The sequence below is a fragment of the Orbicella faveolata genome, unplaced genomic scaffold (assembly GCF_042242905.1).
Source record: "Orbicella faveolata isolate gen_17 unplaced genomic scaffold, um_ofav_v1 contig_25, whole genome shotgun sequence".
In the NCBI taxonomy this organism is placed as follows: domain Eukaryota; kingdom Metazoa; phylum Cnidaria; class Anthozoa; order Scleractinia; family Merulinidae; genus Orbicella; species Orbicella faveolata.
In genome coordinates, this window is record NW_028301553.1 from 13,936,900 (window position 1) to 13,963,803 (window position 26,904).

Consider the following 26,904-nt stretch of genomic DNA (forward strand, 5'->3'; position numbering starts at 1 on the left):
AAAGGAAAATATCAGACCTCTCTGTGATATTTCCTCTTTAAAGGAACCCTTCGAAGAAAAACTAAGTGTAAGTTCAGGCGACGATTTTAACGAAAGAACACCAAAATTTCTCGAAAATTAAATCTCAAATCTAAGTTGGGCCTTGATTTGAACATTTCAACCTACACGAACAAATGATTTTCGGGAAATGGTCATCATCGTCATCGTTATCGTGATCCTCATCGTCGCCGTCATCACCATCATCGTTATTGGCATCGCAAACGTTGTCATCAACATCGTCGTCATGATCACGTTCATCATTATCATCATCGTCATCGTTATCAGCTTCATGATCGTCATCATCATCATCGTCATCATCATCATTGACATCACAAATGTTGTTTTTACCCGTTTCGTCATCACCACGATCATAATAAACCCCTTCAAACCAGACAAGCATCCCATATAACAGCCCAGCTTCATTCCAAACTGAATTCATATTTCCCTGCTCGTACTTGAACACCACACTGTACAGATCGCCTCCAAGTCTTTGAGCGAGCCAGCCGTTCTTGATCACGAAAAATACAAACAAGCTAAATACCAAAGAGAATAAATTTTACTCAAGACCATTTTATCATTTTTTCCCCTTTTTTTGGAGACATAATGGGGCAATGCACTCATTTTCAGACGTTTTCACTCTACTTAGTTGGTCAAAGCCTATACCAATAGCGAGCTTTCGTGTTGCGCACTTGATTTGAGACAGAATATTTGGATTACTATTGGTATCTTAGGTGCTTATAACCATGAGCAAAACTAAATAGCAATAATGACTTTTTAATAAGCGTAAAGAACTTTTCGGAGCATCTGGATCGTAGGAAAGTCTACAACCTCCTCTAACGTTGTAACAATCGAACTTTGGACTTAGATACACACTCAGTGGGCGTGACCAGGTGAATATGACAGTGTGACCTATCCAAGATTAACGAGAAGGAAAAATTGCAAATATTATCACAAAGAAAGTTAATAGCTCTCTATGAGATTATGGGATTAGTTCTAATTGCTTAATCTCGCTTCAAAAATTCAATACTGTTGGCAGTCGTAGCTGGAAAACTTTCTTTTTTCTCATGTATAATAGCAAATCAACAGCAACGTCCAAAACTGTTGTCCGGACTCGGTTGAAAAATATAAAAAGAACACAACGTTTTGTTTCGTGACGAACCACCAACAAGAAAATCCTTATAGTTCCCCATTCATGGCGCTCTCGACTAATGCATCAAGCCTTTTTGTTTTAGTTGACTTAACTGTCTCATGTCACATGATACTGATTTTCCCTTCTGATATTTAATCACTGTTTCAGACAAGTCCTCTTAAGCGAGCGAGTACAATAATCTCACCAGTTTAGCAAATTCGCGCACGCTACAGATCACAACAGCGGTAAAGCACAATTTATTGGTCGTGTAAACATCTAAGGGAACAGGAGCGAGAGCTTCGTGTGGAATCCGTTTCAACAAGGTTTACAATGAACCAAGAGAAACGCCTTTCCGAGACAAAGAGAATATCACTCGGTAGTTTGTGTGGCATGTCGGGATTACTGCTGTCTATCGTGTGTTGTGTCGCGCTTGTTCATGTGGAATTCAGGATACAAGAACATCATCGACTGCTATCACACCCGACAACAATCTGTGATCAGATGAAGGAAGAAATCCTGCGCAAAGTACAACAAAATTTCAATCGATGGGCAGCTGCGAAAGAAGAAGAGATGAGTGGAGGAAAAGGTAAATTTTGAATTGTCCTATATTTCTCCCTCCTCGCAACAATGAAGATAACCATAAGCTGAATGTAAAGTTTTGATCGGGGACGTATTTTCTTCATCCAAGGAATTCGCAGTAGAAATGCACTCCGAGCTCACAAAAGTATACCGAGCGAACCTTTCAATTTTATCGGTACTCAACGAAAAAACATTTGTAACTAATGTCTTATGTGCTTTAAGACAAAACTGCTAGGTCATTTTTGATTCAATTTCTTTCAAAGACCATTTGTGCAAGCAGGCTGGTTAGAAGAAAGAAATGGAGTATTTTAGACAGTTGAGCTGAGGCAGAAATTAATGTTCGGCCGTTGTTCGATAACATATGTTTAACCCCGACAGATTATCGTTTCTAAAGTTCTATTCATTTTTGCCTCGAGGCTCAGAATACTTCTTTTTTTCCTGCTAGAAGACCTGACGTCGAAAGGGTTATGTTTCTGAAGTGTTTGATTCTATTGTCAGTCTAATTTGCTGATGGGAGAAAAAATAAAGAAACGTAAAGTAAATAAGAGCGCTGATACCATTCTAACGAAAACACGCCTCCAGCCGCACAGGAAATCCACGTGTCAAGGGAAGTCACACAGTCGTAGTTAAACCTTTCAAATCCCGCACATCAAAATACTAATTCTCCTTTTAAGCTGTTACCCATCTTATTTAAAGTAAAGTCAACGAATTTCTTTTCGCATCAAGTCAATCTTCTTCATTCGCATCATCAGAGAAGTATTTATAGAGAGCCAAGCTAGCTTTCCAGAGTTCTCCAGATGAAAATATTTCTTTTAGAATTCAGAAACAGGAATAAATAATATTATATTAAGCTGCCAAAGCTAATGACAACGAGTAAATCATTACTGTAACGAAATTTAATCAACACTTGGGAATCGTGTTGTGTCACACAGAGAGGTTATCAAGATCAGAGAGTAATTAAAGTCCACGACCATAGATTTATATCACTTTTTAGTATACCGGTAAATCTACTAGCGTTCTATTTCCAATGCCGTTCGCTGATTGGCTACGCTACTCACTATCCATTGTAGCAGTGTACACTTGTTAACAAACTGGCGGCCGCTTCTTTGAGTTTTGAAAGTGTCTTTCAAGACGATTTAGATAAAGTTTTTGTACGACTAGTAGATTTATACTGAGGCAATTCGATTATTCGCTCTTGAATTTCTATGCGTGATGCGCCCTTGTCAAATATCACGCGATAGAAAACTCATGCTCATATTCTAATTGCTAAACATAGTCTAAACATAGCGTTACTTCTTTCAGGTGACGAGGGAAGTATTTCAAAATACAAACGAAGTGTTTCATCTGTGTATTCACCGACAACAGCGCAAACAACAACCTCTGATGTACAGCGACTCATAAGAGAAGAGCTCAGTCGACTGCAGGACCAAATCTGTGCTAACGATCACATGTTATGTCGAACAGGACCGAAAGGGAACCCAGGCCGACACGGTAGACCTGGCCTCCGTGGAAGAACAGGGAGACCGGGACCCAAGGGACCACCGGGTAAGCACGGTCCCGTGGGACCTCAAGGACCAATCGGGATAAGAGAAGATCCGGGATTACCGGGGGATATAGGACCTCCGGGCCCTAGAGGACCCCAGGGAGTCAAGGGCGAGAGGGGCAAGACTGTCTCAGCTCCTTTTCTTCAGGAGCCTGTCGCTGGAATGACAGTCAATGAAGGACAAACAGCATCCCTGAAATGTACAGCAGACGGTCATCCACCTCCACGGGTCACGTGGTCCAAGATCAATTCGTCACTTCCTGTTGGGCGTCACGTGATAGAGTCCAGTGGTGTTCTTAGTGTAAAGAACGTGAAATCAGAAGACGATGGAGTTTACAGCTGCAGAGCGGAAAACCTGCTGGGAAGTGTGAGCGCTTCAGCAAAGTTAATAGTGCAATGTGAGTTTAATTTTTATCTATAAAGAACTTATGAACTCGCGTACAAAACAGACTATATAGCGTCTCGTCATGAATGCTTCGATAAAATTAAAGATGGCTCTGAACCCTATCTACAGAATTTTTTAAAAAAACTTTCTCAAAAATTGCCTCTTATCCTGCTAATCAAAATTTGATAATAAAAAACTGGGTTTCACCGTGCCGTAGCAAGTCATACCGTTGCTATGGTCACCTATTGTGTCACAAAAATAATAACAACGTCTTTACCAATGATTGGGCTGTTTTTTGATACCATGTCTGCATCAACTGATAAAGAGTGGTTATAATGACTTATCAAATTATAAGTCTTGCAAAGTGCTGGAAACTGTCTTGAGCCACCTTAAATGCATCATGTACCAAAACCGCCCAAAATGTCCAATGCTCTAACAACTCGATCGGCCACGCCGCCTCCTGCATGCCTGATCTTCTGGATCTTTCACTTGAATGAAAGCAAAGCTTTATTTCATTATCTCAACAGTTTCTCCGCGGGTTTCACTGCCCTCTAGTCGACTAGTGGCCGAGGAAGAACAAACCATCAACATCGCCTGCCGTGCAACTGGTCAGCCGCCACCTACTATCACGTGGTCTAAAGCTATCGGTAGTTTACCTGAAAGAAGAACTGTCAATAACGGCGTCTTGAAAATCAACAACGTGTCGAGAAAAGACGGAGGAACGTTCATATGTAAAGCGGAAAATATTCTGGGGGGAGCCGAGAAAACCATTCAGGTGGTAATATTCTCTCGTTTGCGTTTTAAAGTTCGTCCTCCAGTACAGTTGACAGCTGAAATTGGGCTCCCTCTCCATCTACCTTGTGTGGCTGAGAGCGACCTCAAACCAACAGTAGCGTGGATGAAGGATGGAAAGCCGTCATTCCCCGTAGACTCTCGCATTCTTCAAAACAACACACTTGTCATTTCCAGTGTCAAGAAATCGCACGAGGGATCTTACACCTGTAAAGCGACCAATGCTCTATCTTCTATACAAGCAAGTGTTCAGGTTAAATCCGAGTCCTCTTCCTGTTCTGTGATACGGAAATACGTCAGCAGTTCTAGTGGAAATTATGTCATTGATCCAGATGGCGAGGGTGGCCTGGCGCCATTCACAGTCTACTGTGACATGAGTGACAAGAATGGTGTTGGCGTCACAGTTGTTAGTCACGACAGTGAAAGCAGAACATTGGTGGATGGATATGATAATGGCGGTTTGTACTCGCGCAGCATTCACTACTCAGGAGCAAGTCTATCTCAGCTGGCCAGTCTTACTAATGCCTCTTCAAACTGTGAACAGTTCATTAAATATGAGTGTTATCACTCTCAATTGAGAGCTCTTAGCTGGTGGGTGTCACGAGATTCTAGTCCGATGTGGTACTGGGGCGGAGCGTCGCCTGGAAGTAGAAAGTGCGCATGCAGAATGACCAACTCGTGCGCAGATCCCAGTCAAGCGTGCAACTGTGACAAGAATGACGCTGTATGGCGCGAGGACAGCGGTCTTCTCACTGATAAGTCAGCACTTCCGGTCAAAGAGCTCAAGTTGGGAGATACAGGAGTATTCGATGGTATTGACGAAAAGGGTTACCACACACTGGGAAAATTGAAGTGCTATGGTATAGCCCACGAGTAGAATAGAATAACAATAACTTTGATTTGACAGCACCGAAGATCAATGAGTCGTTTAAAATTCCTTCTTTCCTAATTTTAGATGGAACCAAAAAAGTGATTCTATTCCTGTTGTTTGTGTCAGGATAATCTAAATCCTATAAAGCAGCCACATGGTTTTTAATTTAGTATTAAACAGGAGAATAAAATCAACATACCTGCAGTCCAAACAAGGTGAAACAATCCCTGATTCCATAGCGACTAACTGCTCTTCCTTACATGTACTCCTAATTCAAAACAACATGAAATGTAAGTTTCTTGTAACTTTTCAGTTGTCATGTAAGTGTATGCGGGGGAAGTGTTGGAAGAAAATAAAGTGACATAGGAGAAGTGGGTAGCACAACGAAGACTGCTCCGGAGGATAATGTCACAAGAACTCATTAAGGTGGCTCAAAACAGTTTCCAGCATTTAGATTTTGATGGGTCGTTATAACCACTCTTTAACACTTGATGCTACGGCCATGGTATCAAAAAACTGCCCAATCATTGGTGAACACTTTATCATTCTCGTGACGCAATAGGTTACCATAGCAATAGTATGAGCCGCTAAAAGCACCTTTGATTACAGCTTTATGGGCTTATAATTCAAAAACGGCACAGTGAAATTTTTTTATATTACCAAATTTTAATAAGCATGATAAGACGCAGATTTTGGCAAAGTTTAAAAGTGATCTGTACATAGGGCTCAATTTAAAGTGGCCTTGAACCCTATGTTCAGAATTTTTAAACTTTGCCAAAAAGTTGCGTCTTACCATGTTTATTAAAATTTGATAACATAAAAAAATTTCGCCATTCCGTTTTTGAATTATGTCCCTAAAGCTGTAATTAAGGCTGTTTTCAACAGGTCATACCGTTGCTATGGTAACCTTTTTGCGTCAATAAAATGATAAAAAAGTGTTCACCAATGATTGGGCAGTTTTTTGATGCCATAATTGTTACATCAAGTGATTAAGAGTGGTTATAATTACCCATCAAAACTTGAGTGCTGAAAATTGTTTTTGAGCAACCTTAAGGTTACTGTGGACCTTCAAGGGCCTATTCTGTCCAAAATTTTTTTACACCAAATTCAAGACTTTTACTTTATCTGAATTTTCCAAGAAAATTTATTTTGAAGACTTAAAACGCGAACGAGTTCTCCACAAAAACGTAAATTTTTGAGACTAGTCAATGAACCGCAAACTGTGATAAGCCAATTAAAATGTGTCAACCTTTGAGCTGAGCAGTTATAATTTTCGCGGCAACTGATCTCATCCGGGGAGTCGTATTTCGCTTCTTTTGTTTATCCCTTACGTCTTGCAATTTCTCGAACAGAAATCTTCGCTTTTGTTGATTGTTTTCGTCTCTTAAGTGATAGACTAGGCGATTTTGCACGGTCTTTGCGTTCCCACATTTGAACGCAAGCGCAAATCGGAAGCGAATGTTTCGTCGATGCCCTGCTCTAGCTTCTTCTGGCACAGAAGTTGATTGGCGCGGAATTACTAGCCTGCGTAGCAGGTGTATAAAGGGGAGGGGGTAAGGGAGGAGAAAGAGAATTCGGGGACGAATCGCTGATATCTGACAAGGCAGCCTCTCCAAACGCGCCTATCCTCTGTTTCGAAGAGTGTTTTTCCATATCCTTGTAAAACAAACAGGCCGATGAATTACGCGTTTAGTTTTTTTTTTTTTAATGTGTAAATATCCGCACTCGACTGGGCTCGCCGAGTAGGCTTGTTCAAGGCTATTCCGTTATCATTCCTCTTTTTTCCCTTTTCCTTCTTTACCATTTATCTGCTGATCCGGTTTATATACTGCTGAATGTTTCACGACAGACTTCCTTACTCCCTATGTAAGATATAAAGATATACTATAAATATAAACATTGTTCATTCATTCCCGAGAAGCGTTACTGTAGCCCGCTAGGATGTTCAAAGCTGCGTTTCATTGGTTGGCGGCATGGCCACGTTGACAACCGCTTCAGTGAGGTGCAAAAAACTGTGAATTTCTTTCGAAGCCGAATACTCAAAGTTTATTTTTGCGTGAATTACCTTCATTCAAATGAATTAATAGGGTATTTAGATTTATCGGATTTTGGCGAAACTTGGCCAAAATCTTCGTCAGATATTAGCGCACCAAAGTGTGTGAGGCTTTTGCGAAAATCGAAATATTTTTCCTGTGACGTCCCAGTGAGTAACAGCAGTCAGAAAATTTGCTATTGTGCGATTTCCTAAGCAACCAATAAAAATATCGAGAAACCCTCACACACTTTGTTAGCCCACCATCTCCTGATTGATTATGTCCAGTGAGTTTGAATGTTCGCGGTAACACAAAGGCTGGTAATTCAGTTTAGCAAGTAAGGTCATCTTTGCCTTTTAAGGCTTGTGCGTGCCTATCAAAACAAAAATAGCAAAGTAAATTGTTAGTTTTCGACTCTACAGTTTATTAGCTTTACAATGATATATAGTTTGCCGTGTTTTTTTTTTAAGCAGCGCGTAATGAAAGCATTTTCCGGAAGGCACCCCTGAAGGTCTGCAGTAACCTTAAGGGAAGAACTATAACCAAACAAAAATTTTCCGCACAAATACTACGTATGAAACTTTTAAAAGTTAGTGAGCAACAAGACGGTATACGATCGGCCTAAGGCCCAGTTATATTACAACTCACTCACCTTATTTCTGGACATAAATCCGCTACTGTCTCAGTCAAGATAACAAGTTCACTGTACATGACGTCAGGGCTGGATACGAGTTAGCGGCCATAACAACGTACACATGTTACGCAAGAGAACGGAAACATTTGAGAAATGTGTCACGTAATATGAAACATTGTTACTTATAGAATTCCGAATATAAAAACGTTCCATATTTTGGTTCGTAAAGAGGGATCCCGTTATCCCGGGTTCGTTATGTCCCGAAAACGAACTCCTAGGAAACTGATTAAAGCATGAAGAGTGTTTTAAGCTTCGTTTTAAAGTATTGTCCAATTTTCAATGCCGGAAGGAGGATATTTAGACATTTACGACAGAGTTAACTTCTGTCATTTTGAGTAAACGCAATAGAAGCACCTTAGTCACCCGAGAAAGAAGTTCTCAGTCTGACAAATGGAAACATTCCTAAAATAATATTCACGCCACTGTTATCCACGAATATGACAGGCAGTTTATGAGGCGGACCCTGTAGACAAAAATACAGCAAATTTAACAAGGGGGACATACGTCTGATCATGAGAGAACGGACAAACGAGCGAACTAGTGAACAAACGAACGAACGAACTTAAGAGTAAATTTACCAAGCTTAGTTTAAAAGGGATTTTATCATTGAAATACATCACAATTCATCTCTCTTACCTTCATCGTCAGCCGTTTAATGCACCTTGACATTTGACTGTAGTCTGAGTGTTTTCCATGCTCAAAAGTTTCCTTCTGTAAATACTTCAGGTTCTGTGACACAGTGCACTGTCTCGTGCAGTTCGACTCTTTGTTTTCGAAAATAGTTGCGAGAAATTAGTATGACATCTTGCTTGGTGTAACAGCACTTTTACGATATATTCTTTCCTTCAACACAGATTCTGTTATTATATTGAGCATTGGCATCGTGATCTTCTAAGTCTCTAGAAAAATTTTGCACACCACAAAACGTTTTGTTTTAAATTTATTTTAATGCATAGCCCTACATAAATACAGTTATAGACCTCTGTTTTGAGTAAAAGAGTGGATTATTGTTTTTATTTAGGTCTCGATTTCAATTTACTTTTCTTTCCCCAAGTTCTTTATTCTGCTGTCACTAGCCGTTATTGCTGATGTTTTTCCTTATTGAGGAAATAAATAATATGCAAGCCATTTTCCAGTATTTTACAAGTTCCATAATTGTTATCCTACGTATTTTAAGAATGTATGAATGTTGCAATGTCCAATCATTTCCTTTAAAACCACAGTTCTTATTTTCACCATTACTCTAATCATAAAATAATTATTATTATCATTATTGTAATCATAAAATGGCATTAGAGAAGTCGGTATTGTCATTATCACGTCATTATTATCGACGCCACCTTTAACATTATTGGCTCTATCATTGGCATACTGTCTCTTGCTGGCATAATCGTCATCATTATCTCGTCTTTATTATAACGTCATTACGTCATCGTCATCATCATCGTCATCATCATCGTCATCATCATCATCGTCATCATCATCATCGTCATCATCATCATCGTCATCATCATCATCGTCAACATCATTATCGTCGTAATCATCATCATCATCATATTGGGCATCATCATCGTTATCGTTATCGTCATCGCTATCACCATCACCGTCATCACCTTTGACATCACCAATGCTGTCATCACCATCGCCATCACTACCCTTCTCGTCACCATCATGATCATTATAAACCCCTCAAACAAGACATACATCCCATATAACAGCCCACCCTCTAAACTGAATTCATATTTCCCTGCTCGTATTTGAACACCACACTGTACATGTCGCCTCCAAGTCTTTGAGCGAGCCGGTGGTTCTTGATCACGGCCATTTTAATAACACCACCCGTGAACTTTGCATCGTAATTTACATGGATGACCCTGAAAAAAGAAAATGAAATGAGACTGCAAACTAAGTGGAAAAGACATTCACCTACCTTCCCATTTCAGAGCAAGTTCAGTATTTAGTCTCCTGAAAGATACAAACAAGATAAATACATAACGGGTAATTTTCACTTTGTATGCTTTTTTGGAAACATGATGGGGCAATAAACCCATTTTCACGCGTTTTTGCTTTACTTACCGTATGAAACCCAACAAAGACTGACGAGGCTTCCTCTCTAAATATTGTAATTTATTTAGTTATTTCATCTTTTATTTTAATCTTCTCTCCAACAGAAAAATAAACCTTCTTTCTTCAAAAAAACAATTCCTTATTGTTCGCCATGGCGCTCTCGACTAAGGCAGTTAACCTTTTTATTTTAGTTGACCCAACTGTCTCAAGTCACATGATACTGTTTTCCCCTCCTGATGTTTAATCACTGTTTCAGACAAGTCCTCTTCAGCGAGCGAGTACAATAATCTCACCAGTTTAGCAAATTCGCGCACGCTACAGATCACAACAGCGGTAAAGCACAATTTATTTGTCGCGTAAACATCTAAGAGAAGAGGAGCGAGATTTTCGTGTGGAATCCGTTTCAACAAGGTTTACAATGAACCAACAGAAACGCCTTTCTGAGACAAAGAGGAGAATATCACTCGGTAGTTTGTGTGGCATGTCGGGATTACTGCTGTCTATCGTGTGTTGTGTCGCGCTTGTTCATGTGGAATTCAGGATACAAGAACATCATCGACTGCTATCACACCCGACAACAATCTGTGATCAGATGGAGGAAGAAATCCTGCGCAAAGTACAACAAAATTTCAATCGTTGGGCAGCTGCGACAGAAGAAAAGCAGAGTGAAGGAAAAGGTAAATTTCCAATTGGCATATAGTTCTCCCTCCACGCAGGAATGAAGATAGCTATAGGCTGGATGTAAAATTTTGATCGGGACGTATTTTCTTCATCCAAAGAATTCGCAGTAGAAAAGCAGTCCGAGCTTACAAAGGTATACCCGCGCGAACCTTTCGATTTTATCATTATTCAACGAGAAAACATTTGTAATTAAGACGAAACCGCGCGCTAATTTCTGGTCCAGTTTCTTTCAAAGACCATTTGTGCAAGCAGGCTGGTTTAGAAATGGAGTATTTCAGACAGTTGAGCTGAGGGAGAAATTTATGTTCGGTCGTTGTTCGATAACATATGTTCAACCCCGACAGATAATCGTTTCTAAAGTTCCATTCATTTTTACCTCTTGGTTCGGAATACTCCTTTTTTCCTGTTCGCGGACCTGATGTCATAAAGATTATGTTTCTGAAGTGTTTGATTCTATTGTCAGCCTCATTTGTTGATGGGGAAAATAAAGAAACGTAGAGTAAACAAGAGCGCTTTTATAATTCCAACGAAAACACGGCTCCAGCCGCACAGGAAATTGATGTGTCAAGAGAGGTCATACAGTTGTAGTTAAACCTTTCAAATCCAGACCTTCGAAATATTAATTCTCCTTTTTAGTTGTTACCCATCTCATTTAAATTCAGAGTTTCTTTGTACATCAAGTCAATCTTCTTCATTCGCATTATCAGAGAAGTATTGCTAGAGAGCCAACACTTCCAGACCCTTTCTGACGAGTCAGAAAAAGGAATGAATAATATTATACTAAACTGCACAAGCTAATGACGACTAAATCATTACTGTAACCAAATTAAATCAACACTTGGGAATTGTGTTGTGTCACACAGAGAAGGTATCAGGATCATGCTCCTTCCAGAGAGCAATTTGGTACGTCCACGACGTACAATAGATCTATATCACTTTTTAGTATACCGGTATCTAAATCTAAAACCGTTCTATTTCCAATGTCGTTCGCTGATTGGCTACGCTATTCAGCAGTGTACACTTGTTAACGAACTGGCGGCCGCTTCCTTGCGGTTTCAAAGTCTCTTTGAAGATGATTTAGATAAAGTTTTTAACGACTAGTAGATTTACACTAAGGCAATTAGATTATTCGCTCTTGAACTTCTATGCGTGATGCGCCTTCGTCAACTATCACGCGATAGAAATCGCAAGCTCATAATCTAATTGCTAACTGCTCTAAACATAGCGTTACTTCTTTCAGGTGAGGGGGAGAGTATTTCAAGGTACAAACGAAGTGTTTCATCTGTAAATTCACGCACATCACCACGAACAACAACCTCTGATGTACAGCGACTCCTTAGAGAGGAGCTCAGCCAACTGCAAAAACAAATCTGTGCTAGAGATCACGTGTTATGTCGAAAAGGACCAAAAGGGAACCCAGGCCGTCGCGGTAGACCTGGCCTGCGTGGAAGAACAGGGAGACCTGGACCCCAGGGACCACCGGGTAAGCACGGCCCCGTGGGACCTCAAGGACCAATCGGGTTAAGGGGAGATCCGGGATTACCGGGGGATATAGGACCTCCAGGCCCGAGAGGCCCCCAGGGAGCCCAGGGCGAGAAAGGAGAGACCGTCTCAGCTCCTTTCTTTCAGGAGCCTCTCGTTGGAATGACAGTAAATGAAGGACAAACAGCATTCCTGAAATGTATAGCAGATGGTCATCCACCTCCATGGGTCACATGGTCCAAGATCAATTCGTCACTTCCAGTTGGGCGTCACGTGATAGAGTCCAGTGGCGCTCTGATTGTAAAGAAGGTGAAATCAGAAGACGATGGAGTTTACAGCTGCAGAGCGGAAAACCTGCTGGGAAGTATGAGCGCTTCAGCAAAGTTAACAGTGCAATGTAAGTTTTGTAAATCTCGTGTATAAACAGCATATCTTCATAAGAGTGTCGGAATTTCTTGTAGAGAAAGAGAATATCACACTGCATCAATCCCGTGGTGAGGCATTTGGTTACATTTTCATGTAACATGGCGGGATGTTTGTACCTCGGTTTGCCCTCAGCGGGATATACCTACCAGCACAGTAGAGCATTTGCTTGGTATTTTTTACTAAAATCTTAAATCCGGGTTTCGACCCGGGGTAGCGGGGTTGCGTGGCCACTGTTGGCTAGTATTGCATAAAGCATTTTTTTACTCGAACTCACAATGTTAAGCAGCTTGCTGTTTAAATCCGTGCTTCCAACTTCGAAATATCAGCATTGAGATCCTTACATACTGTGGCTGTCCCCGCAATCTGAAAGGCAGTTAAAACCAAACTGTCCTAATGGAATGACACCACGATAATAATCGTTTTCTTCGCAGTTTACAAAATGGAAAGACGATGCTAAAGTTGCTTTGGCCTCTTCTCATGCTAAACTCGAGAATTCTGGGTATATTTGACGAGGAACAGCATATTATGTTCAAAATAACAACTATTATTCTACCTGCAGGCGGCAGCGATCAAAGAGTGAGTTGCCACACGCGGGCGACCCACTTTTTGGCGCCAAATTAAAAGTTTGGCCGGAGGCACAAAATGATTCATATTTTTCTCTTTTTACCATCTGAAAAAGGTTTGGAATTATACATCCCTTTTCGTGAATATTTATGTATCAGCTGTGTCTTGTATTGTCCACGACGTCGTGCTTGGCTTTGCAGGCGCAGCATCAATTCATAATTAACTATTTCGTCTAACATTGTGTCTCAACAGTTGCTCCTCGGGTTTCAATCTCCCCTAATCAACTGATGGCTGAGGAAGAGCGAACTATCAACATCGCCTGTAGTGCATCTGGCCAGCCGCGACCCACTATCACGTGGTCTAAATCGATCGGCAGTTTACCTGAGAGAACAACCGTAAACAATGGTACCTTGAAAATAAACAACGTGTCAAGAAAGGACGGTGGTATATATATCTGCAAAGCAGACAATATCCTGGGAACAGCGGTAACGACAGCTCAATTGATGATATTCTCTCGTCTACGGTTTAAAGTTCATCCTCCAGCATATCTGACAGCTCTAATTGGGTATCCTGTGCGACTACCTTGTGTGGCAGAGAGTAGCCTGAAGCCAACAATCACGTGGATGAAGGATGGAAAGCCGTCACTTCCTGTAGACTCCAGTACTCTTCAAAACAACACTCTTGTCATTTCCAGTGTCAAGAAATCACACGAGGGATCTTACACCTGTAAAGCGACCAATGCTTTGTCTTCTATACAAGCAAGTGTTCAGGTTAATTCCAAGTTCCTTTCTTCCTGTTCTGTGATACGGAATTACGTCAGCAATTCTAGTGGAAATTACGTCGTTGATCCAGACGGTGCGGGTGGCCTGGCGCCATTTACAGCCTACTGTGACATGAGTGACAAGGGTGGTGTTGGCGTGACAGTAATTAGTCACGACAGTGAAAGCAGAACATTGGTGGATGGATATGATGATTATGGCTCATACTCACGCAGCATTCACTACTCAGGAGCAAGTCTATCCCAGCTGGCCAGTCTTACTGACATCTCTTCAAACTGTGAACAGTTCATTAAATATGAGTGTTATCACTCTCTATTCACATTTGATAGTACCCCTCATAGCTGGTGGGTGTCACGAGATTCTAGTCGGATGCAGTACTGGGGCGGAGCGTCGCCTGGAAGTAAAAACTGCGCATGCGGAATGACCAACTCGTGCGCAGATCCCAGTCAAGCGTGCAACTGTGACAAGAATGACGCTGTATGGCGCGAGGACAGCGGTCTTCTCACTGATAAGTCAGCACTTCCGGTCAAAGAGCTCAAGTTTGGAGATACAGGGACATACAGTGACGGTACTGACGAGAAGGGTTACCACACACTCGGAAAATTCAAGTGCTATGGTATAGCTCACGAGTAGAATACAATAACAATAACTTTGATTTGACAGCACCGAAGATCAATGAGTCGTTTAAAATTCCTTCTTTCCTAATTTTAGATGGAACCAAAAAAGTGATTCTATTCCTGTTGTTTGTGTCAGGATAATATAAATCATATAAAGCAGCCACATGGTTTTAATTTAGTACTAAACAGCAGGAATAAAATCAACACAACTGCAGTCCAAACAAGGTGAAACAATCCCTGATTCCATAGCGACTAACTGCTCTTCCTTACATGTAGTCCTAATTCAAAGCAACATGAAATGTAAGTTTCTTATAAGTTTTCAGTTGTCATGTAAGCGTATGCGGGGGAAGTGTAGCAAGAAAATAAAGTGACAAGGTGGCTCAAAACAGTTTCCAGCACTTAGATTTTGATGGGTCGTTATAACCATTCTTTAACACTTGATGCTACAGCCATGGTATCAAAAAACTGCCTAATCATTGGTGAACACTTTATCATTCTCGTGACGCAAGAGGTTACCATAGCAATAGTATGAACCGCTAAAAGCACCTTTGATCACAGCTTTATGGGCTTATAATTCAAAAACAGCACGGTGAAATTTTTTTATATTACCACATTTTAATAAGCATGACAAGACGCAGATTTTGGCAAAGTTTAAAAGAAATCTGCACATAGGGTTCAGAGCATCCTTAAGGTTTTGAAAATTTAAAGTGGCTTTGAACCCTATGTACAGAAATTTTTAAACTTTGCCAAAAGTTGCGTCTTATCATGTTTATTAAAATTTGATAATATAAAAAAATTTCGCCATGCCGTTTTTGAATTATAAGTCCCTAAAGCTGTAATTAAGGCTGTTTTCAACAGGTCATACCGTTGCTATGGTAACCTATTGCGTCAAGAAAATGATAACGAAGTGTTCACCAATGATTGGGCAGTGTTTTGACGCCATAATTGTTACATCAAGTGATTAAGAGTGGTTATAATGACCCATCAAAACTTGAGTGCTGAAAACTGTTTTGAGCCACCTTAAGGTTACTGTAGACCTTCAAGGGCCTATTTTGTCCAAAATAATTTTTTTACACCAAATTCAAGACTTTTACTTTATCTGAATTTTTCAAGAAAAATTATTTTGAAAACTTTAAACGCGAACGAGTTCTCCACAAAAACGTAAATTTTTAAAACTAGTCAATGAACCGCAAACTGTAATGAGCGAATTAAAATGTGTCAACCCTTGAGTTGAGCAGTTACAATTTTCGCGGCAACTGATCTCATCCGCGGAGTGGTATTTCGCTTCTTTTTTTTATCCCTTACGTCTTGCAATTTCTCGAACAGAAATCTTCGCTTTTGTTGATTGTTTTCGTCTCTTAAGTGATAGACTAGGCGATTTTGCACGGTCTTTGCGTTCCCACATTTGAACGCAAGCGCAAATCGGAAGCGAATGTTTCGTCGATGCCCTGCTCTAGCTTCTTCTGGCACAGAAGTTGATTGTCGCGGAATTACTGACGAATTTAATCGCTGATATCTGACAACGCAGCCTCTCCAAACGCTCCTATCTTCTGCTTCGAAGAGTGTTTTTCCTTATCGTGATCTTCTCACTCCTTACACTCCGTCTCGTCAGCTACGTTCATCTTCTAAAGAACTTCTTTCCATTCCGCACTTCAATTTGAAAACATATGGCGCAAGATCTTTCTCTGTAGCAGCTCCTACACTTTGGAACACTCTTCCGTCTGACATCAAGAACAGCTTCTCAGTGTCCCTTTTTAAACATAAACTAAAAACGTTCCTTTTTAAGAAAGCATTTTTATAACTTTTTAGCGACATTTTTTTATTTTTACTTTATTTGTCTTAAGTGTTTTTAATATTTCTAACTGTAAAGCGCTTTTGAACTTTTAGGATATTGGCGCTATATAAATATTTTATTATTATTATTATTATTATTATTATTATTATTATTATTATTATTATTATCCTTGTAAAACAAACAGGCTAATGAATTACGCGTTTAGACTTTTTTTTAAATGTGTAAATCCATACTCGACTGGGCTCGCCGAGTAGGCCTGTTCAAGACTATTCCGCTATCATTATTCTTTTTTCCCTTTTCCTTCTTTACCATTTATCTGCTGATCCGGTTTATATGCTGCTGAATGTTTCTCGACAGACTTCCTTACTCCCGATGCAAGATATAAAGATATACTGTAAATATAAACATTGCTCATTCATTCCCGTTGTGGGAGGCGCGGTGGCCTCATGGTTAGTGCGCTCGTCTCCGGATCGAGCGGTCCGGGTTCGAGCCCTGGCCGGGGACATTGTGTTGTGTTCTTGAGCAAGACACTTTACTCTCAGAGTGCCTATCTCCACCCAGGTGTATAAACGGGTACCGGCGAACTTAATGCTGGGGGTAACCCTGCGATGGACTAGTATCCCATCCAGGGGGGAGTAGAAATACTCCTAGTCGCTTCATGCTACAGAAACCGGGATAAGCTCCGGCCTGGTGGGCCACTTGCCTCGTATGCAGACTTTACCTTTACCATTCATTCCCGGGAAGCGTTACTGTAGCCCGCTAGGAAGTTCAAAGCTGCGTTTCATTGGTTGGCGGCATGGCCACGTTGACAACCGCTTCAGTGAGGTGCAAAAAACAGTGAATTTCTTTCGAAACCGAATACTCAAAGCTTATTTTTGCGTGAATTACCTTCATTCAAATGAATTAATAGGGTATTTAGATTTATCGGATTTTGGCGAAACTTGGCCAAAATCTTCGTCAGACATTAGCGCCCCAAAGTGTGTGAGGCTTTTGCAAAAATCGAAATATTTTCCTGTGACGTACCATTGAGTAACAGCAGTCAGAAAATTTTCTATTGTCCAACTTTAAAAGGGATTTTTTAAGCAACCAATAAAAATATCGAAAAACCCTCACACTCTTTGTTAGCTCATTATCTCCTGATTGATTATGTCCAGTGAGTTTGAATGTTCGCGGTAACACTGTTAATTCAGTTTAGCAAGTAAGGTCATCTTTGCGTTTTTAGGCTTGTGCGTGCCTATCAAAACAAAAATAGCAAAATAAATTGTTAGTTTCCGACTCTACAGTTTATTAGCTTTACAATGATATATAGTTTGCCGTGTTTTTTCTTTTTTTCAAGCAGCGCGTAAAGAAAGCATTTTCCTGAAGGCACCCCTGTAGGTCTGCAGTAACCTTAAGGGAAGAACTATAACCAAAGATAAATTTTCCGCACAAATACTACGTATGAAGCTTTTAAAAGTTAGTGAGCAACAAGACGGTATGTGATCGGCCTAAGGCCCAATCATGTTACAACTCACTCACCTTATTTCTGGACATAAATCCGCTACTGTTTCAGTCAAGATAACAAGTTCACTGCACATGACGTCATTTAGGGCTGGATACGAGTTAGCGGCCATAACAACCTACACGTGTTACGCAAGAGAACGGAAACATTTGAGAAATGTGTCACGTAATATGAAACATTGTTACTTATAGAATCCCGAATATAAAAACGTTCCATATTTTGGTTCGTAAAGAGGGATCCCGTTATCCCGGGTTCGTTATGTCCCGAAAACGAACTCCTAGGAAACTGATTAAAGCCCGAAGAGTGTTTTAAGCCTCGTTTTAAAGTATTGTCCAATCTTGAATGCCGGAAGGAGAATATTTAGACATTTAACTTCTGTCATTTTCACTAAACGCAAAAAGAAGTTCTCTGACAAATGGAAACATTCCTAAAATAATATTCACACCACTGTTATCCACGAATATGACAGCCAGTTTATCAGGCGGACCCTGTAAACAAAAATACAGCAAATTTAACAAGGCGAACATACGTCTGATCATGAGGGAACGGACAAACGAGCGAACTAGTGAACAAACGAACGAACGAATGAAAGAACAAACGAACTGAAGAGTAAATTTACCAAGCTTAGTTTAAAAGGGATTTTATCATTGAAATACATCACGATTCATCTCTCTTACCTTCATCGTCAGCCGTCTAATGCAACTTGACATTTGTCTGTAGTCTGAGTGTTTTCCATGCTCAAGAGTTTCTTTCTGTAAATACTTCAGGTTCTGTGACACAGTGCACTGTCTCGTGCCGTTCGACTCTGTTTTTGAAAATAGTTGCGAGAAATTTGTATGACATCTTGCATGGTGTAACAGCACTTTTACGATATATTCTTTCCTTCAACACAGATTCTGTTATTATATTGAGCATTGGCATAGTGATGTTCTAAGTCTTTAGAAAAATTTTGCCCACCACAAAATGTTTTGCTTCAAATTTATTTTAATGCATAGCCTTACATAAATACAGTTATAGACTTCTGTTTTGAGTAAAAAAGTGGATTATTGTTTTCATTTAGGTCTCGATTTCAATTTACTTTTCTTTCCCTATATTCTTTATTCTGCTGTCACAAGTCGTTATTGCTGATGTTTTTCCTTATTGAGGAAATAAATAAGATGCAAGCCATTTTCCAGTATTTTACAAGTTCCATAATTGTTATCCAACGTATTTTAAGAATGTATGAATATTGCAATGTCCAATTATTTCCTTTAAAACCACAGTCCTTATTATCACCATTATTCTAATCATAAAATAATTATTATTATCATTGTAATCATAAAATGGCATTAGAGAAGTCGGTATAGACCATTTTACAGTTGTCTGCTCAGTGACCTGGCCTCTGAATGGCAGCGAGGCTGGAGGTGACCTGGTCTTGATACAGACCTCACTGGTTTTGTTGTGTAAATCAATTTGTTCTTATGCTAACTAGTTGGCATTTAAATAAGAAAGGCAGAGAGGTCTGTATCAAAGCCAGGTCACCTTCAGCCTCGCTTGCATCCATGGGCCAGGTAACTAAGCACAGAACTGTAAAATGGCCTGTTGTTATTGTCACGTCATTATTATCGACGCCACCTTTAATATCATTGGCTCTATCGTTGGCACATTGTCTCTTGTTGGCATAATCGTCATCATTATCTCGTCTTTATTATAACGTCATCACGTCATCATGATCATCATCATCATCATTGTCATCATCATCATCGTCCTCATCTTCATCATCATAGTGGGCATCATCATTGTTATCGTTATCGTCATCGTTATCACCATCACCGTAATTACCTTTGACATCACCAATGTTGACATCACCATCGCCATCACTACCCTTCTCGTCACCATCATGATCATAATAAACCCCTCAAACAACACATACATCCCATATAACAACCCACCTTCATTCTAAACTGAATTCATATTTCCCTGCTCGTATTTGAACACCACACTGTACATGTCGCCTCCAAGCCTTTGAGCGAGCCAGCGGTTCTTGATCACGGCCATTTTAATAGAATCACACGTGAACTTTGCATCGTAATTTACATGGATGGCCTTGAAAAAAGAAAATGAAATGAGACTGCAAACTAAGTGGAAAAGACATTCACCTACCTTCCCATTCTCTCCAAGATTAAATATCTGCATCTCTGCATTTCAGAGCAAGTTCAGTATTTAGTCTCCTGAAAGATACAAACAAGATAAATACGTAACGGGTAATTTTCACTTTGTATGCTTTTTTGGAAACATGATGGGGCAATAAACCGATAAACCCATTTTCACGCGTTTTTGCTTTACTTAACGTATGAAACCCAACTAAGACTGACGAGGCTTCCTCTCTAAATATTGTAATTTATTCAGTTATTTCATCTTTTCTTCTTTTTTCTCTCCAACAGAAAAATAAACCTTCTTTCTACAAAAAACAATTCCTCATTGTTCCCCATGGCGCTCTCAGCTGAGGCATCTAACCTTTCTATTTAAGTTGACCCAACTGTCTCATGTCACATGATACTGTTTTCCCCTTCTGATATTTAATCACTATTTCATACAAATCCTCTTAAGCGAGCACGTACAATAATCTCACCAGTTTAGCAAATTCGCACACTCTACAGATCACAACAGCGGTAAAGCACAATTTATTTGTCGTGTAAACATCTAAGGGAACAGGAGCGAGATCTTCGAGTGGAATCCGTTTCAACGAGGTTTACAATGAACCAACAGAAACGCACTTCTGAGACAAAGCGGAGAATATCACTCGGTAGTTTGTGTGGCATGTCGGGATTACTGCTGTCTATCGTGTGTTGTGTCGCGCTTGTTCATGTGGAATTCAGGATACAAGAACATCATCGACTGCTATCACACCCGACAACAATCTGTGATCAGATGAAGGAAGAAATCCTGCGCAAAGTACAACAAAATTTCAATCGGTGGGGAGCTGCGATAGAAGAAAAGCTGAATGAAGGAAAAGGTAAATTTTCAACTTTCATATAGTTCCCCCCCCCCCCACCCCCCCAACACACACACACACATGAATGAATATAGCTATAGGCTGAATTTAGAGTTTTGATCGGGGACATATTTTCTTCAGCCAAAGAATTCGCAGGAGAAATTCAGTCCGAGCTCACAAAGGTATACTCGGGAGAACCTTTCGATTTTATCATTATTTAACGAGAAAACATTTGTAATTAATATCTTCTGTGCCATAAGACGAAACCGCGCGCTCATTTCTGATTCAATTTTTTTCAAAGACCATTTATGCAAGCAGGCTGGTTAGAAGAAAGAAATGGAGTATTTTAGACAGTTGAGCTAAGGCAGATATTTATGTTCGGCCCTTTTTCGATAACTTATGTTCAACCCAGACAGATAATCGTTTTTAATTTCTATTCATTTTTGCCTCGAGGCTCGGAATACTTCTTATTTCCTGCTCGCGGACCTCATCTCAAAAAGGTCATGTTTCTGAAGGGTTTGATTCTATTGTCAGTCTCATTTGCTGATGGAAAAAAAATAAAAGAAACGTAAAGTAAACAAGAGCGCTGATATCATTCTAACGAAATCACGCCTTAAGCCGCACAGGAAATCCATCTGTCAAGAGAGATCACACAGTTGTAGTTAAACCTTTCAAATCCTGACCTTTGAAATATTAACTCTCCATTTTAGCTGTTACCCATCTCATTTAAAGTGAAGTCAAGGAATTTCTTTTAGCATCAAGTCAATCTTCTTCATTCGCATCCTCTGAGGAGTATTTCAAGAGAGCCAAGCCTTCCAGAGACTTCTCCAGATGAAAATATTTCTTTTAGAAGTCAGAACCAGGAATGAATAATATCATATTAAATAGCGAGCAGCCTAGCAGTGTGCGCTTGTTAACGAACTGGCGGTACCTTCTTTGCGTTTTCAAAGTGTCTGTGAAGAGGATTTAGATAAAGTTTTGAGCAACCAGTAGATTTATACTAGGACAATTAGATTATTCGCTCTTGAATTTCTATCCGTGGTGCGCCTCGTCAACTATCACGCGTTATAGTTCACCACTAAATTTTCTCCGATTATTGGTTTAAATTGATCACGTGACGCGATAGTGCTCATCCGCAGAGAGACACTATCAGCCCATAGTGCCCGTCCGAGGAAAATAATCGGATGGATAGTACTCGTCCGTGAAAATATTTCTGTAAACAAGCGGGCTTATAGAAGATAAACAATTGAATTTGTATTAAGAGGGTTTTTGTTTTCTTTTCTAAATTTTACATTTGGCTTTCACGGCTTCCATCTAAAAAGGTTGAAAAAAATTTAATATGATTTTTGAACCGGCGCACGGAAGAAAATTTAGTGGAAACAATAAAGACAATGGAGTGTTAATGTCTCGGAACTATCGGTCTAATAGTTGCCCCTTGGAAATTTGATATTCTTAAAACTAGTCTATTTGCTCTCAAAGCTTCGCTTCTCGGGCAAATATTTGTTTTAAGAACATCAAATTTCCGCGGTGCAACTATCAGCCGATAGTTCCTCGACAGAAACACTCTATTGTTTAAATAGAAATCACGAGCTCATAATCTAATTAACGGCTAAAAAGTCTCAACATAGCGTTACTTCTTTCAGGTCAGGAGGAAAGTACTTCAAGGTTCAAACGAAGTGTTTCATCTGTGAATTCACCCACAACACCACACTCAACAACGTCTGATGTACAGCGACTCATCAGAGAAGAGCTCAGAAAACTGCAGGACCAAATCTGTGCTAAAGATCACGTATTATGTCGAACAGGACCAAAAGGGAACCCAGGCCGTCGCGGTAGACCTGGCCTCCGTGGAAGACCAGGGAGACTTGGACCCCATGGACCCCCGGGTAAGCACGGCCCCGTGGGACCTCAAGGACCAATCGGGTTAAGGGGAGATCCGGGATTACCGGGAGATATAGGACCCCCGGGCCCTAGAGGCCCCCAGGGAGCCAAGGGCGAGAGGGGCAAGACTGCCTCAGCTCCTTTTCTTCAGGAGCCTCTCGCTGGAATGACAGTCAAAGAAGGACAAACAGCATCCCTGAAATGTATAGCAGATGGTCATCCACCTCCACGGATCACGTGGTCCAAGATGAATTCGCCACTTCCAGTTGGGCGTCACGTGGTAGAGTCCAGTGGCGCTCTGATTGTAAAGAATGTGAAATCAGAAGACGATGGAGTTTACAGCTGCAGAGCGGAAAACCTGCTGGGAAGTGTGAGCGCTTCAGCAAAGTTAACAGTGCAATGTAAGTTTTGTAAATCTCGTGTATAAGCAACATATCGTAATGAACGTTCTGGCAAAATTATCTGGGGTGTGAGTGCTACAATTTATTGTCGATAAAGAGAATTCACACTGCATGATTCCCGGACGGGAATAATTGGGCATTTGGTTACATTTTTATCCTGGTGTCAAGCATTGCCCTACCACGAAATGGTTGATGGGAGGTCTGTGTCTCGGTTTGCCTTCAAGCTAGTTTTGTTCTGAATGAGTCCTGAAGCGGGTACTTTTCACCACAGAATAGCATTTTCCATGTTTTGGAAACTAAATGTTCATGGCCATAGTCGACCCGGGAAAAAAAGATGTGTGGGCATTGCAGGCAAAAAGAACATAAATCGTCTATGACTGGAACTCGCCATATTGAATTCGTGAAGATGATTAGAGGTATCGAATGGTCCCATTCAATTTAAAAGTGCTCGCATAATTTGACCTTTGCTCGGATAATTTCTCGCTCGCGCTCGCAAAAGTTTTGCTATTGCTCGCATGCTCGGATCCTCGTTAAAATTTGCTCCATTTCCGTATGGAAATCATTTGGGAAACATGCACGAGCCATGAAGTCTATAAAAGCTTCTGGAGACATGTTTCCCTGTTTTCCTGACGATGTATTGAAACTGACGCGCGTAAGAGTTCTTCCATTCGCGAAAGGCACCCGCAAAGGCAAAAAGTAACCTAGAGACACGAAGACATGAAGAATATTACTACTACTATTCGACCTTCAGAGCTTCACGGTCAGAGCTGTATGGTTTCTGTAATTGGTTAGATTCTAGCAGCCTCCGAATGAAGCTTCATTACGTTGACAGCGTTGAATCTCTTTGATCCTTTTTCATTCAATCAGCGAGAAACCAGTTCGCTGACTGGGGTTTGCCGATCATGGAAACCGAAATTCGAAATGCTTGTTAGACTAAATGCTAAGTTGTTTACATTTCCTAAGAACTATATAACCAAAGAAACCTTCCATGTCACAACACTTCAAAGTCTGGTAGCTTTTCGCTTCTTCTCATGGTGCGTTCACAATGTCGGGTTAGAAAGCTTTAACATCAACCCACAGAAGCTCAGTGACTCACATGAAGCTACGTGATTGCGTCGTTTGTCCCTTTCTTAAACGCTTGCTGTTTCAAGGCAAATTTGATCACTGCTCGTGCTGGCAAATTTAAACGCACTGCTCCCATGCTCGCAAATGCTTACAAAGACCAGTCGATACCCGCGCACTCGTGTATTGCACTAGAGCCCGCTAATCCGCCTGTTATGATTGCTTTCTAAATCTGCATCCCCAACTTTGAAATATACGCTATGGGATGTTGTTTGAACAACTGACTCTCATATCAGTCCTGTCGAGTATTGACCACGACCATATCCCTTGTTCTGTATGGTTCCCAGTATTTTATGTTTTCCATCATATTTCTACATTACGGAGTTTTGTCAGATTTTACGATTGGTTTCCTTGATTATTTTGTTGAACTGCGTCTCAACAGTTGCTCCTCGGGTTTCAATCTCCTCTAATCAACTGATGGCTGAGGAGGAACAAACTATCACCATCACCTGCAGTGCAACTGGCCAGCCACCACCAACTATCACCTGGTCTAAAGCTATCGGCAGTTTACCTGATAGAACAACAGTACGTGAAGGTGCCTTGAAAATCAACAACGTGTTAAGAAAGGACGGTGGTATATATATCTGCAAAGCAGAGAATATCCTGGGAAAAGCGATAACGACAGCTCAATTGATGATATTCTCTCGACTGCGGTTTAAAGTTCGTCCTCCAGCGCAGCTGACAGCTCTGATTGGGTCTCCTGTGCGTCTACTGTGTGTGGCCGAGAGTAGCCTGAAGCCAACAATCTCGTGGATGAAGGATGGAAAGCCGTCACTTCCTGTAGACTCTCGTATTTTTCAAGACAACACACTCGTCATTTCCAGTGTCAAGAAATCACATGAGGGATCTTACACCTGTAAAGCGACCAGTGCTTTATCTTCTATACAAGCAAGTGTTCAGGTTACATCTTCCACTACCCCTTTTTCTTCCTGTTCTGTGATACGGAAATACAACAGCAGTTCTAGTGGAAATTACGTCATTGATCCAGACGGCGCGGGTGGCCTGGTGCCGTTTACAGTCTACTGTGACATGAGTGACAAGAATGGTGTTGGCGTGACAGTAATTAGTCACGAAAGTGAAAGCAGAACATTGGTGGATGGATATGATGCTCATGGTTCATACTCGCGCAGCATTCACTACTCAGGAGCAAATATATCTCAGCTGGCCAGTCTTACGAATGTCTCTTCAAACTGCGAACAGTTCATTAAATATGAGTGTTATGGCTCTGTGTTATGGTTTAGCCATTCCAGTCCCTCTGCCTGGTGGGTGTCACGTGATTCTAGTCAGATGCTGTACTGGGGCGGAGCCTCTCCTGGCAGCAGAAAGTGCGCATGCGGAATGACCAATTCGTGCGCAGATCCCAGTAGAGTGTGCAACTGTGACAAGAATGACGGTGTATGGCGTGAGGACAGCGGTCTTCTCACTGATAAGTCAGCACTTCCAGTCAAAGAGCTCAGGTTTGGCGATACAGGAATAAATGGTCCGAACGCTGTTGCTGACGAGAAAGGCTACCACACACTGGGAAAATTGAAGTGCTATGGAATAGCTCCGGAGTAAGAATTTCTAAGTTTGAGAAATAATTTTGTAAGTGCTGATAACCGATGAGCCGCTTAAAATTTCTTCCTTGATTATGCCTTGCAGAAAAAGACACATGACTGTGTTCTTGTTTTCTTTTTCTATAGTTTTGCTTAGTTGTTTCTTTGGGACCACATAAATCGTGCGAGGCGAAAAGATACGATTTTTCCGTCAGTATTCAATACTTAACTTTAAATACCTAGGATGGAAGATTGCTTAAATTTATTTAAATCTCTAAATTTATAAAATCCAACCTCTACTAATGTTCACCTCTCTACACCGGCCACAGTTTTTGGTCTCGGCAGACAGTCCATACATTCTCTCTTACTTCAACCTCTACAACGGCCACCCCTTTACAAGGGCAACGCCCACTACAACGTGTCCTAACTGTCAAAATAACCTCTCCACAACGACCAGTTAAACAACAAATGACCAACGGTGAATACAAGACACTATTCTTAATGTAAATGGTCACGAATCTAGATCCGTACCGCGCGTTGATGGTCTGTTTCTGTTGATTTATGTTTCATTCCCTATTTCCCAATTCCCAACAATTGACTTTGTTTGCCCTCCCCCACATTTTCCATAAACTATTATTTTTTAAATGCTCCTGGAAGGTCTGCATATTCAAAAACTCATTTCACAACAATAATTTATGCCAAAATTTGGGGTGCAAACGGAGTAAATTAGGGGGAATTGGAAAAATAGAGAATTGATATATTTTGATTGAGTTATGTATTGATATGCTACAATAAATATTTTCAAAATAAAAATAAAATGTTGCAACTCCTGAAAGAAAAAGAAAAGAAAAAAAAAACAGGTGTCATATTACATCCCTACCTCCCCATAACGGTCACCTCTCTACAGCGGCCACTTTCCTCTGTCGCCAGGGTTGCCGTTATGGAGAGGTTCAAATGTGTATAAAAACCAACTATGGGAGTTAGCGTCCGGGAGTTAGCGGCCATAACAACCTA

At 40.7% G+C, this 26,904-nt stretch overlaps 3 protein-coding genes and 1 long non-coding RNA gene across 4 annotated transcripts; 3 read left to right on the forward strand and 1 right to left on the reverse strand.

The window, feature by feature from the left end:
- The first annotated feature begins 1,307 nt into the window (after positions 1-1,307).
- Positions 1,308-8,313, forward strand: LOC110069418 (uncharacterized). The gene is made up of 3 exons (XM_020776945.2): positions 1,308-1,754; positions 3,050-3,688; positions 4,203-8,313. The coding sequence occupies exons 1-3, from the start codon at positions 1,499-1,501 to the stop codon at positions 5,342-5,344; spliced, it is 2,037 nt and encodes a 678-aa protein (XP_020632604.2). The 5' UTR covers positions 1,308-1,498; the 3' UTR covers positions 5,345-8,313.
- Positions 8,314-10,342: 2,029 nt separating this feature from the next.
- Positions 10,343-15,910, forward strand: LOC110069454 (uncharacterized). Its single transcript, XM_089294185.1, has 3 exons — positions 10,343-10,809; positions 12,054-12,692; positions 13,538-15,910. The coding sequence occupies exons 1-3, from the start codon at positions 10,551-10,553 to the stop codon at positions 14,695-14,697; spliced, it is 2,058 nt and encodes a 685-aa protein (XP_089150311.1). The 5' UTR covers positions 10,343-10,550; the 3' UTR covers positions 14,698-15,910.
- Positions 15,911-16,337: 427 nt separating this feature from the next.
- Positions 16,338-20,532, reverse strand: LOC149109076 (uncharacterized). The gene is made up of 2 exons (XR_016208615.1): positions 20,120-20,532; positions 16,338-18,782 (listed from the first exon to the last, which is right to left on the reverse strand). It is a non-coding gene; the product is annotated as an uncharacterized LOC149109076 (long non-coding RNA).
- A 22-nt stretch (positions 20,533-20,554) lies between these two features.
- Positions 20,555-26,708, forward strand: LOC110069427 (uncharacterized). Its single transcript, XM_089294184.1, has 3 exons — positions 20,555-20,972; positions 22,595-23,233; positions 24,738-26,708. Exons 1-3 carry the CDS (start codon positions 20,714-20,716, stop codon positions 25,910-25,912), a joined length of 2,073 nt encoding a protein of 690 aa, XP_089150310.1. The 5' UTR covers positions 20,555-20,713; the 3' UTR covers positions 25,913-26,708.
- Positions 26,709-26,904: the final 196 nt, after the last annotated feature.

What these genes read in the sequence shown, in the direction of transcription:
- LOC110069418 (XM_020776945.2), top strand. Translation starts at nt 1,499, where the DNA reads ATGAACCAAGAGAAACGCCTTTCCGAGACAAAGAGAATATCACTCGGT. An exon ending in AGAGATGAGTGGAGGAAAAG is followed by an intron (nt 1,755 to 3,049) that starts GTAAATTTTGAA and finishes TACTTCTTTCAG; the next exon opens with GTGACGAGGGAAGTATTTCA. An exon ending in AGCAAAGTTAATAGTGCAAT is followed by an intron (nt 3,689 to 4,202) that starts GTGAGTTTAATT and finishes TTATCTCAACAG; the next exon opens with TTTCTCCGCGGGTTTCACTG.
- LOC110069427 (XM_089294184.1), top strand. Translation starts at nt 20,714, where the DNA reads ATGAACCAACAGAAACGCACTTCTGAGACAAAGCGGAGAATATCACTC. An exon ending in AAAGCTGAATGAAGGAAAAG is followed by an intron (nt 20,973 to 22,594) that starts GTAAATTTTCAA and finishes TACTTCTTTCAG; the next exon opens with GTCAGGAGGAAAGTACTTCA. An exon ending in AGCAAAGTTAACAGTGCAAT is followed by an intron (nt 23,234 to 24,737) that starts GTAAGTTTTGTA and finishes GCGTCTCAACAG; the next exon opens with TTGCTCCTCGGGTTTCAATC.
- LOC110069454 (XM_089294185.1), top strand. Translation starts at nt 10,551, where the DNA reads ATGAACCAACAGAAACGCCTTTCTGAGACAAAGAGGAGAATATCACTC. An exon ending in AAAGCAGAGTGAAGGAAAAG is followed by an intron (nt 10,810 to 12,053) that starts GTAAATTTCCAA and finishes TACTTCTTTCAG; the next exon opens with GTGAGGGGGAGAGTATTTCA. An exon ending in AGCAAAGTTAACAGTGCAAT is followed by an intron (nt 12,693 to 13,537) that starts GTAAGTTTTGTA and finishes GTGTCTCAACAG; the next exon opens with TTGCTCCTCGGGTTTCAATC.